This window comes from Dothidotthia symphoricarpi (genome assembly GCF_010015815.1).
Source record: "Dothidotthia symphoricarpi CBS 119687 unplaced genomic scaffold P153scaffold_18, whole genome shotgun sequence".
NCBI lineage: Eukaryota > Fungi > Ascomycota > Dothideomycetes > Pleosporales > Dothidotthiaceae > Dothidotthia > Dothidotthia symphoricarpi.
Window position 1 is genome coordinate 926207 of NW_022985025.1, and position 14392 is coordinate 940598.

At 52.0% G+C, this 14392-nt stretch overlaps 7 protein-coding genes across 7 annotated transcripts; 5 read left to right on the forward strand and 2 right to left on the reverse strand.

The window, feature by feature from the left end:
* Positions 1–1766: 1766 nt before the first annotated feature.
* Positions 1767–2707, forward strand: P153DRAFT_298129 (uncharacterized protein; the record flags this gene model as incomplete). The annotated part of the gene is made up of 3 exons (XM_033664203.1): positions 1767–1810; positions 1859–1930; positions 1978–2707. The coding sequence occupies 3 exons, from the start codon at positions 1767–1769 to the stop codon at positions 2705–2707; spliced, it is 846 nt and encodes a 281-aa protein (XP_033520683.1).
* Positions 2708–3651: 944 nt separating this feature from the next.
* On the reverse strand, positions 3652–4937 carry P153DRAFT_369629 (RTA1 like protein). Its single transcript, XM_033668822.1, has 2 exons — positions 4502–4937; positions 3652–4432 (listed from the first exon to the last, which is right to left on the reverse strand). The coding sequence occupies exons 1-2, from the start codon at positions 4671–4673 to the stop codon at positions 3765–3767; spliced, it is 840 nt and encodes a 279-aa protein (XP_033520684.1). The 5' UTR covers positions 4674–4937; the 3' UTR covers positions 3652–3764.
* A 146-nt stretch (positions 4938–5083) lies between these two features.
* On the forward strand, positions 5084–6578 carry P153DRAFT_434062 (putative C6 finger domain protein). Its single transcript, XM_033673057.1, has 3 exons — positions 5084–5170; positions 5247–5265; positions 5332–6578. Exons 1-3 carry the CDS (start codon positions 5124–5126, stop codon positions 6475–6477), a joined length of 1212 nt encoding a protein of 403 aa, XP_033520685.1. The 5' UTR covers positions 5084–5123; the 3' UTR covers positions 6478–6578.
* Positions 6579–6902: 324 nt separating this feature from the next.
* P153DRAFT_369631 (Metallo-dependent phosphatase) lies at positions 6903–8569 on the reverse strand. Its single transcript, XM_033668823.1, has 2 exons — positions 7720–8569; positions 6903–7661 (listed from the first exon to the last, which is right to left on the reverse strand). The coding sequence occupies exons 1-2, from the start codon at positions 8252–8254 to the stop codon at positions 7027–7029; spliced, it is 1170 nt and encodes a 389-aa protein (XP_033520686.1). The 5' UTR covers positions 8255–8569; the 3' UTR covers positions 6903–7026.
* A 173-nt stretch (positions 8570–8742) lies between these two features.
* On the forward strand, positions 8743–9562 carry P153DRAFT_399745 (P-loop containing nucleoside triphosphate hydrolase protein; the record flags this gene model as incomplete). Its single annotated transcript, XM_033671757.1, has 2 exons — positions 8743–8948; positions 9035–9562. Exons 1-2 carry the CDS (start codon positions 8865–8867, stop codon positions 9560–9562), a joined length of 612 nt encoding a protein of 203 aa, XP_033520687.1. The 5' UTR covers positions 8743–8864.
* Positions 9563–10021: 459 nt separating this feature from the next.
* P153DRAFT_89866 (uncharacterized protein) lies at positions 10022–11242 on the forward strand. Its single transcript, XM_033673477.1, has 3 exons — positions 10022–10234; positions 10287–10435; positions 10500–11242. Exons 1-3 carry the CDS (start codon positions 10179–10181, stop codon positions 11006–11008), a joined length of 714 nt encoding a protein of 237 aa, XP_033520688.1. The 5' UTR covers positions 10022–10178; the 3' UTR covers positions 11009–11242.
* A 1031-nt stretch (positions 11243–12273) lies between these two features.
* Positions 12274–14360, forward strand: P153DRAFT_298517 (alpha/beta-hydrolase; the record flags this gene model as incomplete). The annotated part of the gene is made up of 5 exons (XM_033664218.1): positions 12274–12429; positions 12507–13076; positions 13127–13528; positions 13578–13836; positions 13924–14360. The coding sequence occupies 5 exons, from the start codon at positions 12274–12276 to the stop codon at positions 14358–14360; spliced, it is 1824 nt and encodes a 607-aa protein (XP_033520689.1).
* Positions 14361–14392: the final 32 nt, after the last annotated feature.

Genomic DNA, 14392 nt, shown 5'->3' on the forward strand with positions numbered 1-14392 from the left:
CTCACCATCCAGGCGTCCAGTCAACAAATCCCTGGCGCAACGAATCGCGATGAATGCGACATTTGCAATTTCTACACTTTGACACCGCGTCCTTTTGCAAGACAGCGCCAACATCGGGCGCTCACCAGCACCCACTAAGGTGTGGAACGTGGAAGACGCCCCAACCAAATGTTCTTCACCCTTGGTCAATAGCGCTATACGAGTCCTTCTCTCGCGCTTTTCCCAATAAGTCAACAAGGATACCCTAAGTCCCGCGGAGGCCCATGAGTTCCCCAATCCGTGTGTTGGTGTTTTGCAAGCACAGGATTATGGCGGAGTTGAAAAGGATGAGAATGTTGAAGTGTCAACCCACACACGCGATTCCAGCCTTGTCTTGCATGGATTGTTGTTGCAATCCAAAGCCGTCAATGCCGTCCATGCCGTCCATGTTTGCCGCCGGCTACGCCTCCCGGTGATATTTGAGGCGAATACGAGTTTCGGTGAGGAACGAGAGTCAGGCACAAAAACATCATGTTTCGATTTGACGGTTGGTAGCCTATTCAACTCTGGTGCGACACATACACGCGCAACTCGTTCCTGTCACGTCCCTATATAGCAGGCGAGTGACACAGTGTGTAAGTGTCAATCCGCGTGGCTGGATTAACGCACCTTTAGCATCCTGTGCGCCGTCGATTAGATCGAACTTTACATGTCACTTCATACGTCTGCGGCGCATTATAACGGAACCTCTCCTCGCGCCCCTGCGTTGGCCGCCGTTGGTGCAAAGAAAATACGCAGAGGCGAATTCTCCTCCCCACTTGACTGTCTTTGGCCGATCGGTGTGATGATAATCCCCTGCCAAGGCGGACAATAGCTCAGCGCTAGGTTGCCGCTTTCCCTCTTTCTTCCTGCTCCACACCAGTTCAGGGGCATGGCAGCGGGATCATGCTTTTTCAGCTCGCATCAACTTCAAGAAAGACGCCTGCCGTTGCCACATGCGTTTTCAACGGTTCTTGACACCGCCAACGCCACACTTAGAATGCACAACATCGGTGTCAAGCTGAACAAAAGCAATTGTGGAAAGCTGAATTGCGAAGAACCACCTCTCGACTCGGAGCGCGTGGTCTTCGACATTGGTGTTGCAAGCGCATGGTTGGCGCCTCCTGAGACAGGCTACCAAGCCAGGACATGCCAGTGTTAACATGGCCAATATGAAACGGTCTAGGGTGCATAAACTTAACCTGAATTAGGCATTGCTTACCTCAGAATAGCACCGTGTGATTGGGCTTCGGTTCGGTTCGCGGCCCAGCATGGAGACACCCCGTCATATTGTTACGCTTTTAGACTCACAACTAGATGCATCGACTCGGTACGACAAGGCGCGAGACTGAAGCGGACAGCGCGCATGCGTAGTAGCTTGCCTCGGACCTCATCTACCTCCTTTCCCTCGTCTGTTTTCACAATTTTCCGATCTTTAGATATTCGTGCTCCAAGTTATTCTTCGCAGTGTGCCTTGTCACACGTCCTTTCGTTTCTAACCCGCGCACCACTCGCTCTTATCGCGCTTTGCAGTTTTCATACATCTGTCGACTATCGCAGATTACACACTCTCTTCCAATACCTTCTCGACCAGCCAGGAAATTACGTGCCATTTTCCACCGCGATAATCACTGTCGATCGACTTGATCTGCTAGACTTGTAATCGATATACCCCGGCTCTCTCGCCCTGAATCAGAACACACGCAGTTGTTGCTAGCTTCAGGTTTCTGCCCTGCCAACCCATCAAGATGTCGAGCTGGTTCGGAAACCTACAGTTGGCGTACAAGTTCACGTAGGCCACATAGAATCAATATGGTTTGCAATCGGCTGACCGAGATAGAATTGTGTTTGTCGGTCTACTTGTCCTCACAATCCTTGCTGGGTTTATCAAGGTGCTCTACAACCGTCACAGGTATGTATATTCTTCAATCAAGTCGATTCTGCGCTAACCTTTGGTAGAATGGCGGGCTTTGTTAAGCAGGAACAACTGGAAGCTGGGCAAAAGGAGGACACCGTTGAACTCACCCAACGCGAAAAGGACGAAGGAGATCTGTTTGGTATTCGTGCCATCGAAGCGGGTTTCTATGCTGGCGTGGCACAATCGGCCCCGCCTTCAAGAGCAGGATCAGTCATGGACCTTTCTATGGCAAGCTCTCAAACCCTCACCAACGGCGCTTCTTCTCCCTTCATCAAGAACTCCATGGCAAACAACAGCGCTCTCAGTCTACAAATGGGCTCGACAAATCGCGACTCGGACACTCTCGGAGACAACGAATCACGCAGGCCCTCACCTCCCGCTATCAAACTCCGCCCATCTGAAGCCGAACTAAGCGGTCGCCACAATCATAACGGAGCAGTCGACATGACACTCAATGTCCCTCCCTCGCCCGGTTACCGAGGCTTTAGCGGTTCAGATGATGGTGAAAGCGACGGCTTCACTTCGCCACGCTCCATGTCTCCCAACGGTAACCCGTCACACTATGCACCCGTACCAGCTGGAGCTCTACAGGTATCCTACCACGACGCAGACAGCAATGCGAGGTCACAAACGGGGTCCTTCAACACACTCTCACCTCTGGGGTCGCCCAGCAACCCACCTGAGACCCGACTTCCCACGATACCCGGCACAGCATTGAGGAAAGAGTCACGGTCGCCATCGCCCCAGGACTACTCTCAAGTCCGTAGGTAGAAATTTTTGTTTCGGTGCGTTGCTTTGTATTTTTAGCAAGTAATAAACGTCACGACCTCTTTTCCTGACCTTTTCACAAGACTCTTCTCATATCAAGACCACATCTCCCCCTCCTCGCCTCCAGCCTCTGGACTTCGACAGAGATGACAGCGCTTCAAGCTCAGGCAAACTCTACCTGAAATACTCGGAACGATCGCGAGCGGGAACTGTGACCCAGTCGGACAGGGTCTAAACCATACCATCTATTGAAACTGCGCCAAACCAGACAACCGTTCTTAGCCCCAGACCTGGACGCAGCAAAGGACGCGCGGCTCAGTGAGTTTCACGCGGCGTACTATTGGACCCCGCAACTCAACCCTGTCCGATCGATATACCGAGCAGCGTGTCCCGAGCCAGTCAACTACCATGTAGGCAGGCTGACACCATTGTCTGTACCAATTCCGTGCGGCAGGCGTACGTATTCGTCTGCATCATGTTATTCGTGGACGTCCGGTACCGAGCTTGGCAAGAATTGGCTTTCGCCTGGCTTGTTCAAGCTTATCTCAGTAGAGTTCCGATCGGCGTTCTGATTCATTTTGCTCGCGTGGTTATTTTTCTTGGATTGTGGGTCCACGGACCGGTAGATCGCTCTTGAACATGATGTGCGTGTTCGACGCGTAATGGGTGACTGAGATTGGGTCGAACGAACAGTTTAGAACAGGCTGGGGCATCAACGAGATACGCTTGTCTTTATCACGCCGTTTATACTTTGGCGCTCTCACGGATTATCGGGCTTATTCGTAATTTCTATTTACCTGCATTAGGGTCTTCATCGGAGTTGTTCTTGCATATGCTCTGCGGGGCTTCACTTATTGAATATCTATCATTTACTTTCAAATGTGCATTGGGGGTTTGTTGATGCTGTATATGACATGATCTGTATCATGGAGATCCTAGGATAATTAATGTTCATATTCAAAGTCTACCAATAGTCATGACGTTCTACAGATCTCTAGCTTTCTCGTCCATTCATTCTCCTTTCCATTCGTCACATACCCAGACGCCGAAAACCAGACCATCAGTGCTTCCCATTCTGTCCAAGCTCCACAGACTCATATGTCTCGCCCCTAGGCTGTGTCCTCAGCTGATCCGGGTACCAGACCATAAACAACACCATAACAAACAACATCAGCACCCCGTCGAGGACATACACAGGCCACTCTACGCTGAACAAATAACCGTCGTGCCCTACACTGTACTCAACCAGACGATAAACATTACGGATCGAGATCAACAGCGATGTTGCGTACAGCATCGTCAGGCACGATTGCCATGGTACACGGGTCGCGGCGCCCTCTCTGGAAAGATGCGCCTTAAACCTGCGGTGGAAGATCCAGCAGCAGCCCACGAAGCCGGTGAAGACCACGATCTGCACAAGCAGACCCCCGATGATGATCCTCTCGCCCATGGTAGGGTCGTCGCTTTGCGCGAGCAGCCCCGCGCCAGACGTCTGCATCAACATGCATAGCACGTCGCCGGCGACGAAGACGCGTGTCGACCAGTGCGGCGGGATGAGCGAGAAGCGCGCCCCGGACACGGCTTGCACGACGCGCGAGTACACCATGTAGAGGGTTGCGGCGAAGAGAACGGGCGGGAGCAGGAGGAATGTGGATTGGATGATGTAGGGCATCAGTTTTCCGGTGCTGTTTGTGGCAGCGGCGTGACCTGCGTAGCCTATTACTTCAACTGCGTGGAATGTTAGTTTTGTGGGGTTTTGCGGGGAAAGAGAGTCCTCCAAAATTGAGGGGCACGTACAGAAGCCGCCGATCACAAAGGGGAGGCAGAACCACATCCGTGCTCTTGCCATCTTCCATGTGTGGGCAATGGTCACGATGATGAACAGGATGGCGAAGATAATGGCGGCGGGGAGACTGGGTATGTAGTGCCATAGATAGTAGTTGCCTCGAAACGCTTCTAGGGTCGGCATCTTGAGAGTATATGAGGTGTGATTACTGGGTCTGCAAGATTGGCGAAGGAAACGCAAGCGTGAAGCAACAAGCAGTTATTGCACGAAGAAATTGATTTTAGGAACGATAAAAGCGAGATAGAATGGTATGAAGTGAGATGAAGATGCGAATGAACAAAGGGAAAGAGATCAACATCTTTCTTATCTATCTTGCGATGCATCTCACCGGTTTTCTTACCACCCATGTTCGTCGTGCTGCGGATACGCGTATTGCGACGACACCAGAGTTGTTGCTGTCAGATTGCGGGTTGTGGTGTCGAAGCCTTGACAGAAGGCTTGATACGCGTGTTACCTCAGCAATACCCTGCGCTAATGCCGTGTTAAAGTGGTTAGCGTTGCTGCCAGGCATCCACACCTCTCGAGCTATGTAACACGCGTATTCGCCAGTTCAATCATTCCCAGCCACCAAACATGCTTCGTCGTAGCCACAAGAAGTCAAGGGGAGGATGCCTGGAATGGTGAGTTGCACGCAAAATGGCTCATGGACCCGCCTCGCTTGCTTCCTCCTGCCATCTACTGATCTTAGACTCGCAGTAAGAGACGCCATATCAAAGTAAGACTATTGGTACCATGCATATATCTCTAAAGCTGACCTCGGTCTCTTTTTCCAACCCATCAGTGCGATGAACAGCGTCCCATATGCCTTCTGTGCATCAGATCCGAGCGGGAGTGCAGTTATGGATCTCGGACCTCACGGGACAGTCGATCGGCAGAACATTCACCCTCACAGAATGGATACACAAGTTCAAACACCGCTCAAAGCCAAACTGGTACGCCTTCAACACCAGCGTCTATTTCCGATGTCGACTCGAATGTTCGAAATGTCAGGGACGATCGAGACTTGCCACCCGATGACGCCGTTAACATGAACCACATGGAGCTCGTGGCGCACATCACCCTCGACAACGGCATGTTCAATCTCGGTGTCGGCATGGAATGGTACCACCCAGCCGGTCTCTCCCTCGCGCTCAAGACTGGTCTCGAGGCACCGTTCCTCATGCACCAGCTGCTCGCGTTCTCCGCCCGTCACCTAGCATTTCTGTATCCCGAGCGTTCGACCTTGTTTCTCCACCAGGCCATGACCCTCCAAACCCGTGCCATTTCGCTATTCAACTCAACGTGGGCTCAGGTCGACCATTCCAACTGCGTTTCCGTTCTCCTCTTCTCGTCAGTACTGGGCCACCACCTCCTTGCCGACACGCTCGCTAAGCGCGAAACGGGTGGCCTCGACGCTTTCGTCAAGTACTACGCTCACTGTGCGGGGATGCAGAGGGGCGTCGTAGCCGTTGCTAAATCCGCGTGGCCGCTGCTAATGGAATCGGAGCTCGAGCCCATCCTCTCCCTGAGCTCGGCATTCACGAGTCGCGCGCCCACAGGCACGCACTGCCAGCGAGCTATGGAACTCATCGAAAGTGCAAACAACCTAGACGCCGAAGACCGGGCAGCATGTCGACTGGCAGTCCATTACCTGCAGGTTGGGTTGGACGCAGTGCTTTCCGAGGAGGAGCAGGGCAATCAATATCAAATGGTGTTTTCGTGGACGACACTGATGGCACCGGAGTTTATGGGGCTCTTGACGTCAAAGCGACCGGAAGCTTTGGTCGTCATGGCGTATTATGCGCTGTTGTTGCATCATGGGCGGAGTATGTGGCAGGTTGGCGATGCGGGCGCGTATATAATGGGTATCATCTCGGACTATCTTGGGTCGGAATGGGATCACTGGCTTGAGTATCCTAGGCAGGAAATAGCAAAAGATACCCGGTGAGCCATCTCAAGGTCTTGTTCGGGGTGTTTGCTTAAGATACTCTAAGCCATATTTGACATGAGCATAACTAGTACTAATTTTAATCTTCGCTAACTTGACGCGAGCCTTGCCCAATCATCTTTTCTCGCCATATGCCAATGATTGCTAGGCAAACTTAATTGGCCTACGATCTATCCAGTCCACATGTTGCCTCGCGAACGTACGTTCGCCAATATAGGCGCTGCCAAGTAGGCGATGAGTCTGTGTATGAACTGTATGCGATTGCAACTCCACCACTCGTATCGCTATCATACACGGCATCAACAGTGAGGGATGGGTGAACAAATGAACGAAGAGAGAAAGAGAGTTGTAGAATATGTAGTATCTGTTATTATATTGCATGCAGGAACATTCAACACAAGCGTGCACCATACAGGTCTAAACGCAACTACCCAACGTACGGTGCCCAGCACAATGCAGCACCAACCCCTAGAACAGGATATCCAAACTCCCGCAATGCAATGCAAGTCGCTACCATCCAACGCCCAAAAACTACCCAACCCCCACACTCTAATCCGTATCATACCCCTCCGCCCTCTTACACTTGACCTGCACGACCTCCGTCTTGCCATGTCCATCCACAACCAACGCCGTCAGATGGCCACCACTCACACACCCAGAGTCCAATCCATAAGTATACTCCTGCAGATTAAGGCCCCTCTTGCGATTATGCCCATACACGATACTCGTATGCTCGTGCCCATGCCCATGCACCTTGGCCTGTCTGTGATTCCAGAACTTCTCCCAGGGCGTGCCCGTGTGCTTTGAGCTGGGGATGTGCGTCTTGGGGTCAATGGTCCGCATGTTCATCACATGGAAGGGGTCTTGCTTTTCGAGCGCGATGTCCGGGACGAGGCCGGCGTGTACGACGACGAGGGCGCCGAGGTGGGGCACGCTGCCGATGCGCAGGATGACGGGGCATTGCTGGAGGAAGGCGAGTTGCGAGTGCGAGAATTTCTTGGCCAGGTGCTGTAGCTTGGGGTTGCCGGGTGTGTGCGAGGCGGCGTCGAGGGCGTCGGGCGAGTCGGTGTTGGGGATCGAGCTGGATTGCGCGATGCTGAGGAGGAGCTTGTCTTCCCAGTTGCCGCGGACGCATGAGGCGCCGAGCTTCTGCACGAGAGAGATAACACCGGGGGAGTCGGGGCCTGGTTCAGTTCCGTTAGCACATGATGCCTGCCTACCTCGAGAGCAGACGTGACATACCCTTCGCGATCATGTCGCCAGTCAGGACAAGATGGTCGTGCTTGTGGTCGAAATCCACCTTCTTGAGCAGATGCTCCAACTCCTCCCTGCACCCATGCACGTCGCCCACAAACACCAGCCGCTTCCCCTTCTTAGGCAGGTGCTGCTCGTCCATGTCGCTGACCTGGATCATGCCCTTGAACTGCGGGAGCACATTGCTCCCATAGCCCATGACCGGCGTCTCCTCCATGATCCTCAACTCTTGTGCTTGCGCGGCGCGTGCGGCGTACTGTGGCCCAAAGTATGTTCTCCAGCTCAGGAACAGAAGCAACACGAGCGCGAAGCCGATGACGACACAGCGCTGCACTCTCCGGGGGATGCCGTCTGCTGCGCGTGAAATGCCCGATCGCCACTTGGGGTTATTCAGGTAGTCGTCCTCCTTGCTGTAGAAGTCGTCTTCCTCGTCCGACACGTCCAAGTCGTCGCGCTGATGGGGGATCAAGTCGACGAGCGGTGGCGGCCGGTTCTGCGCGCGCGGGTAGTCGCGGTATGACATCAGAGCGGCCGTTGGATCCTGGAGCAAACGGCGGCGCGTGGAATATCTGGATTATTCGAGAACGTTGCGGGATGGGAGCCTTTTCAAGGCGATTGATGTAGTCAGGCGCGTTGGGATCACCACTCCACCCCCATGCTCACGCTAGGTAAGTGAGTGGCCATGGCTTTCTTGAGTCGTGAACTGTGCAGTGGCTTTTCACGACCTGAGGAAGGCGCTCTGCTAATCAGGGATGGGGAAAAAGCATGTCTGTCTGCTGCTTGAGCGGGTCCCTGAAAATCTGAAAATGTCCGCAGCAATTGTTGAAGGGCGCTTAGCGGTTGCGCGTCATTCTTTGCAGGGTGGTCTGACTCTTTTCACTCTCGAAAGGACTAACGCTTGCTCTGCGGATTTGGTCACTGTGCGGGGCGAATAATGAGTACTCTAGAAGAGGCTCGAACATTTGCTTGTACCCTTGCAATTCAACGACGTGTCTCGAAAGTCGCGACTTGTCTCACGTAAGCACGTGACCCAGCCCTCTTAATCAATCCCCCATCTCAAGAACAAGCATCACAACTCTTATACCCAACAATTCCCTACCCCCAAGTTTCCAATCCAACCCTCAGTCCCCATCATGTCCCCCTCCCTCCTCGAAACAATAGCAAGCGTAGTAGTCCTCGGCGAGTCCGGTGTAGGAAAAACATGCTTCACAGACATGGTACCCATTCACTCCTCCTTTTCATCCCAGTCCATTCCATCTCTACCATCCACTCTCGCAAGCACCCCCCCTGAAAGACACCCCAGTTCCTAACCGGCAAACACTTCACGCGCTACGACCCCACGCTCCCCTTCTCCAACCACCGCACTCTCCCCCTCGGCACTCAGACCTGGGACATCTACCCCACAGACCTGAGCTCCACCACGCTGCGTGATCCCGCACAGTCCAACACGGAGTACTTCCAGCGCCTGCTCGCCGACGCAGACGGCATCGTGTTACTCTACGATGTGACGGATTGGAAGAGCTTCGAGTGCGTGACTGAGCTTGCGTATGAGGCTGTGCGGACGTGTCGGGGCGGACGCCCGTTTGCGTGCGTGCTGGTGGGGAATAAGGTGGATGTTTTGGATAAGGGGGGGCGGAGGAGGGTTGGGAGGGAGACGGCGGAGGAGTGGGCTGGGGAGAGGGGGTGCGGGTTTGTGGAGGTTAGTTGTTTTGATGGAGAGGCGGTGGTGGGGGCTTTGGGGATGATGGTGGGGAGGATTAGGGAGGAGAGGGAGGGGGAGGGGAAGAAGAAACGCTCGCTGGGGGGTAAGTTGAGGGGTGTTTTTGGGTAGGGGAAGTAAGAGGGTTTTTTTTGGAGATGGTCGCTGGAAGAAGAAATTTCCATGTTAGGTTGGATTTGATGAACGCCAGTTTATGTTTTTATAGTTTACCTGTTCAATGTTCGATACTCCTTGTAAGTTAATCATCTGCAGTGGAGAAATACTTCCAAATCTGCTCGAACCCGCCTTCCGTGGAATTCGAGATACCTTTCACGCAGTTCCAACAAAAGAACGCACACCAAACTACCTAAATCCAAATCTTGAAGAACAACGAAACCTCGCCTGGCGCAATGAAAATGGAGAGAAACATTGATCAACGGTGACTTGGACGCCTGATCGAGCCGCAGCGTCCCAAGTTTGTGGCTATATAAAACGCTCGTTTTGGCTTCTCACAATTGGAAATTATGGCGTTGAACGAGTTTTTGCTTGATGAGCATATCAGGTTCCCGTTCCTCTGTGATTGGCCTGCTCACACACCCCCTTGTAACAAGATGCTGGGTATTGCTTACCTCGCTAGCTTACCCATTGGCATCCAAAGCTCCCGCTGACGCTGACATCCCCTCCTCACTCTCACACTCCGCGTTTGCCGCCGAACGCCACAGATCCGTCAGTCGAACGAATAGTTAGCATGGCTGACAAGGTTGAGCAAGAAGCTCGTGGAAATAATGCAGCGTATCCCTTAGCGTAAGTCACGCACATGCGGTGCCACCCAAATCATGTTAATGGAAACTTCCAGCTTTCGTCTTCGCGATCTACCGCTGGAGCTGCGAGAGCATATCTATGGATTAACAATCGAGCCGCGGGCTATCTTTCTGGCCACGACAACAGGACACGGAGGAAAGATTCCAAGCGATTTCGCCCTACCTAACATGGTCAAATGGCAAGGTATGACCAACGTAGCGAATTGGTACTTTCGAGCGAAGCCACGTAGCTAACGCCGCTGGGCTAGAAAATATCCATGCCCGCCAAAGGAAACCTCGTAGCATCACAATGCCCGGCGTGGGAGTCTTGGTCTTCAAGGTGTCACTCTTCACCTCGCTCATGGCAGTTGCTAAGGACGTCAACACGGAAGTCCAAACGTTCATCTCGTTGCATCAAAAACGCTACGTTGAATACTACGAGGAGATCTTGCGATCGGCAATCTACCTTGATCGCATCGTATCACCGAGCCCAGCATTCCTCAAGATATGGGCCACATGCCGTCTTGTGCTCGAGAAACGTACTATTGATACAATACACTTTCTCCGTATCATCCCAAATGCGTTGAAAGAGACGCTACCTAGCATCGTCATCACGGAAGGCCCTTTTGATGCGTGGTATGATCCATCGGGCAAATCGTGGAATCCTCCCAACGAAAGTATTCATCCCGCGATTGTTTTTGTCCTCGAGCAGTTTCCCAATATCAAACATCCTGGCTATCAGAGTCGCTCCCAGTCAACCCAAAGGTCAATGGTTTGAGGGAGGGAATTGAGATGTATATCGCGGGTCTGCGTCAGAGTTTTCTTGTGAACTGCTGGAGGGTAGTCGTATGCATATGGGGTTGAATAACTACCACGACTCGAAGTCAACATTGAGAACAGACATAAACTCCGCGCCTCCTTCGAAAACATCTCATGCATTGGGCGTGCAACGGATGGACAAGATCATGCGACAAGGTTATACTCAGAATGACAGCGCAGCGTGTATGAGATGTCGGCATGTATATATTTGAATACTCATGTCTACGGCCCAGGATTATAATGTCTTTCGAAGGCCGTAGATCAAAGGTACCGTCTTTGTGGGCTCATACGACGTCACGGTACAGACAACGTACGGACACAAGACGTCTCACCCTCAAATCCTTATGCCTTGCATCAAACACAGTCAGCGCTAAAGAGGCTGACAAAGTGGTCTGGAAAAACGTTTCTGACGCCCTCACACGGTAGATCATTTCTCTTGAACCATCAACTCCTCTGTTTGGCGAGTTTCAACCCATCCCTCGCCTGCCCGAAGCACAGTTAGATTCTTGGTTGAACGGCCTGTGTTGGATAAGAACAGGACTTGTTTTGCTGACCTACGGTTGAAACGTATATTCAATCGAAAGGTGTCCATAAAGTTCTATGGTTGTCAGACATCCCATTTGGGTGAGAGTAAGCCACGTCTTGCTGCCGTTGACGGACGGGATGGCAATCGTCACCATCGTAAACTGGAGGATGTACGTGCATCTGAATGTCGGCTATTATCTGCAGGCGTGATGAGTTAGAGTTTAGTAGTCCACCGAATGATGTAGAGACAAAGAGCAGCTGAAAGCAAGGAAACAAGCAGATGTATGTTTATGAAGCTTGACCCCAACCGGCTCACTACAACCTTACATCTTCCTGCGATAACTCGACTTAGTCTTCCTACCGACTACTGTTTGAGCGGCATCCAGGCCTTACAAAAGAACTTGTAGGAATTTCGCGTAAGCGTTGACCACGCTGAAGGGATACCAGCGCATTAGGCATCCCTAGCCGCGTCATTTGAACATCCGCATGCATTCAAGATTGCGTTGCCGTTTGAGGGCTTACTTTGTTCTGGAGTGAGCCTTGGAGGGCGGAGTCGAAATTGACGAAACATGGGGATAAGCACTAACTGAACGTCAGCCACTTTGCGCGGCCCAAAGTTGAAGGCATATTTAAGCTCGGATAGTTCGCAACGTTATAAGCTTATTATACGATACAGTCTCTTCGTAGTTGTTTAAGATCATGTTTTCTTTGTCTAAATATTCAACCCTTCCCTTTCTTACGCTCCTGCTTCACACATCTGCTGCGTATTCCTCGGCGAACTCTACCGATGAGCCCGAGGAATTGCACACAATCGACTCAAAAATAGCTCCTGGAGCGACAATTTCGTACAAACAAGTAAGCATCACTCACTATTCACAATCATAGCAGCGAACTGGGTCCGACAATTAAGAAGATGTACCAACAAGTCATAGACACACATCTGCGAAACAACCCCAGGCGTCCAAGCCTTCAGCGGCTACATCAATCTACCAAGTTCTCTGATAAGTGATGTCGGCGGAGCAGCGGAGTACAACGCAAGTATCTTCTACTGGTACTTCGAATCCCGCAAGGATCCCAAGAACGCACCACTCTCCATCTATGTCGGAGGCGGACCAGGCACAACATCGCTTGGGGGAGTCACAGCAGAGAACGGACCTTGCTATATCAACCCTGACTCAAACAGCACAAGACTGAACCCCTGGTCATGGAACAACAATGTCAATATGCTGTATATTGACCAGCCAGTTAAGGTCGGCTTCTCTTACACCGATCTTGTCCCAAGTGTGCTGGATCTTCTCACCGGGACTATTGCTCCGATGGAAGCGTCTGAGATCTCAAATGCTACCTTTGTGACTGGCATTCTTCCGGGTCAGAATATCAGTACCACTGTGAACACCACGGCGAATGCAGCTAGAATACTCTGGGGATTCACTCAGATTTGGCTGCAGGAATTCCCGGAACATGAGTCTTCAAACGATCGCATCAGCCTCTGGACAAACTCGGTAGGACTGTTCGTTCGTCTTCTCCACGTACGACTGCTAACGTGTGTTAGTACGGCGGCCACTGGGGCCCGGGGATCATGGCATACTTCCAATCCCAGAACGAAAATATTCAAAATGGCACGATCACTAACACTCAAGCAAAATACCTTCATCTCGATACCCTCGGTATAACGAACGGTTGTATCGACGTCAAGACGGAGGCCCAGTTTTACCCCGAGTTTGCTGTCAACAACACTTACGGCTTCCAAGCCTACTCTGAAGACGTCTATCTCGAAGCACGCAACAACTTGACCAAGAAGGGCGGCTGTTCCGATCTGCTCGACCAATGTCGCGCTTTGAGTGTTTCAGATCCAAAAAGCCTTGGGGCAAACGAGACTGTCAATGCAGCGTGTGCACTGGCGACGCAGTACTGCTTCGGATATGTACAAGGCGCCTTCACTACAGCGTCTGACGTAAGTTTAATTCCAGTCATTGCAACTGCAACATGTCTAACCCCGGCAGCGAAATCCCTTCGACATTTCGCGGGAGAAACACTCGGTCTTCCCACCGGAATACATCATCGGATACATGAACCAAGATTGGGTCCAAAGGGAACTGGGTGTACCACTTAACTTCAGCATCAGCTCGAACGATGTATTGAACACTTTCTTTGGCGTTACGGGCGATCCAGTCAAAGTCTCAATCGACAACATCAATTATGTTGCTCAAAGCGGCATCAAAGTGGCGCTCATCTATGGCGATCGGGATTACAGATGCAATTGTAAGTGCTCTTCCTCTTCACGTTACCTATCAACTTTCCTAAAGCATTCCAACCACCGATGCATCTAACCATTCTGACACTACGCAGGGCTAGGCGGCGAAGCAGTAAGCCTCGCCATGTCCTACTCCTCAGCTCCCAGCTTCCGCTCCGCAGGCTACGAGCCCATACACACCAACTCGACCTTCAACGGCGGCGTCGTACGTCAACACAACAAGATCTCCTTCTCGCGCGTATTCGACGCAGGCCATGCTGTCGGTGCATACCAGCCCGAAACCGTGTCCAAGATCTTCGACCGCGTCATGTTCGACTCGGACGTCGCTACAGGAAACACCAGCACGGCTGGGAACTCGTCGTACAGCTCGACGGGCCCGGAGAGTAGCTTAGGGATCAAGAATGTGTTGCCGCCGAGCCCGAAGAATGAGTGTTATCTGTGGGACGCGTTTCTTACGTGTGTGGATGATGAGCTTTTGGCGCTGGCTAATGGGACTGCGGTTGTGAAGGACTTCATCTTGGTCTCTGGGTAGGTTGTGCAAGTTTTCTCCATTCGACTTGTCTC

Excerpts from the sequence above, each read along its gene's own strand:
- P153DRAFT_369629 (XM_033668822.1), bottom strand. The coding sequence starts at position 4,673 with ATGCCGACCCTAGAAGCGTTTCGAGGCAACTACTATCTATGGCACTAC. Across the intron at positions 4,433-4,501 it reads CTTTGTGATCGGCGGCTTCT|TTGAAGTAATAGGCTACGCA; the intron begins GTACGTGCCCCT and ends CATTCCACGCAG.
- P153DRAFT_434062 (XM_033673057.1), top strand. The coding sequence starts at position 5,124 with ATGCTTCGTCGTAGCCACAAGAAGTCAAGGGGAGGATGCCTGGAATG.
- P153DRAFT_369631 (XM_033668823.1), bottom strand. The coding sequence starts at position 8,254 with ATGTCATACCGCGACTACCCGCGCGCGCAGAACCGGCCGCCACCGCTC. Across the intron at positions 7,662-7,719 it reads TGGCGACATGATCGCGAAGG|GCCCCGACTCCCCCGGTGTT; the intron begins GTATGTCACGTC and ends GAACTGAACCAG.
- P153DRAFT_89866 (XM_033673477.1), top strand. The coding sequence starts at position 10,179 with ATGGCTGACAAGGTTGAGCAAGAAGCTCGTGGAAATAATGCAGCGTAT. Across the intron at positions 10,235-10,286 it reads AATGCAGCGTATCCCTTAGC|CTTTCGTCTTCGCGATCTAC; the intron begins GTAAGTCACGCA and ends GGAAACTTCCAG. Across the intron at positions 10,436-10,499 it reads TAACATGGTCAAATGGCAAG|AAAATATCCATGCCCGCCAA; the intron begins GTATGACCAACG and ends CCGCTGGGCTAG.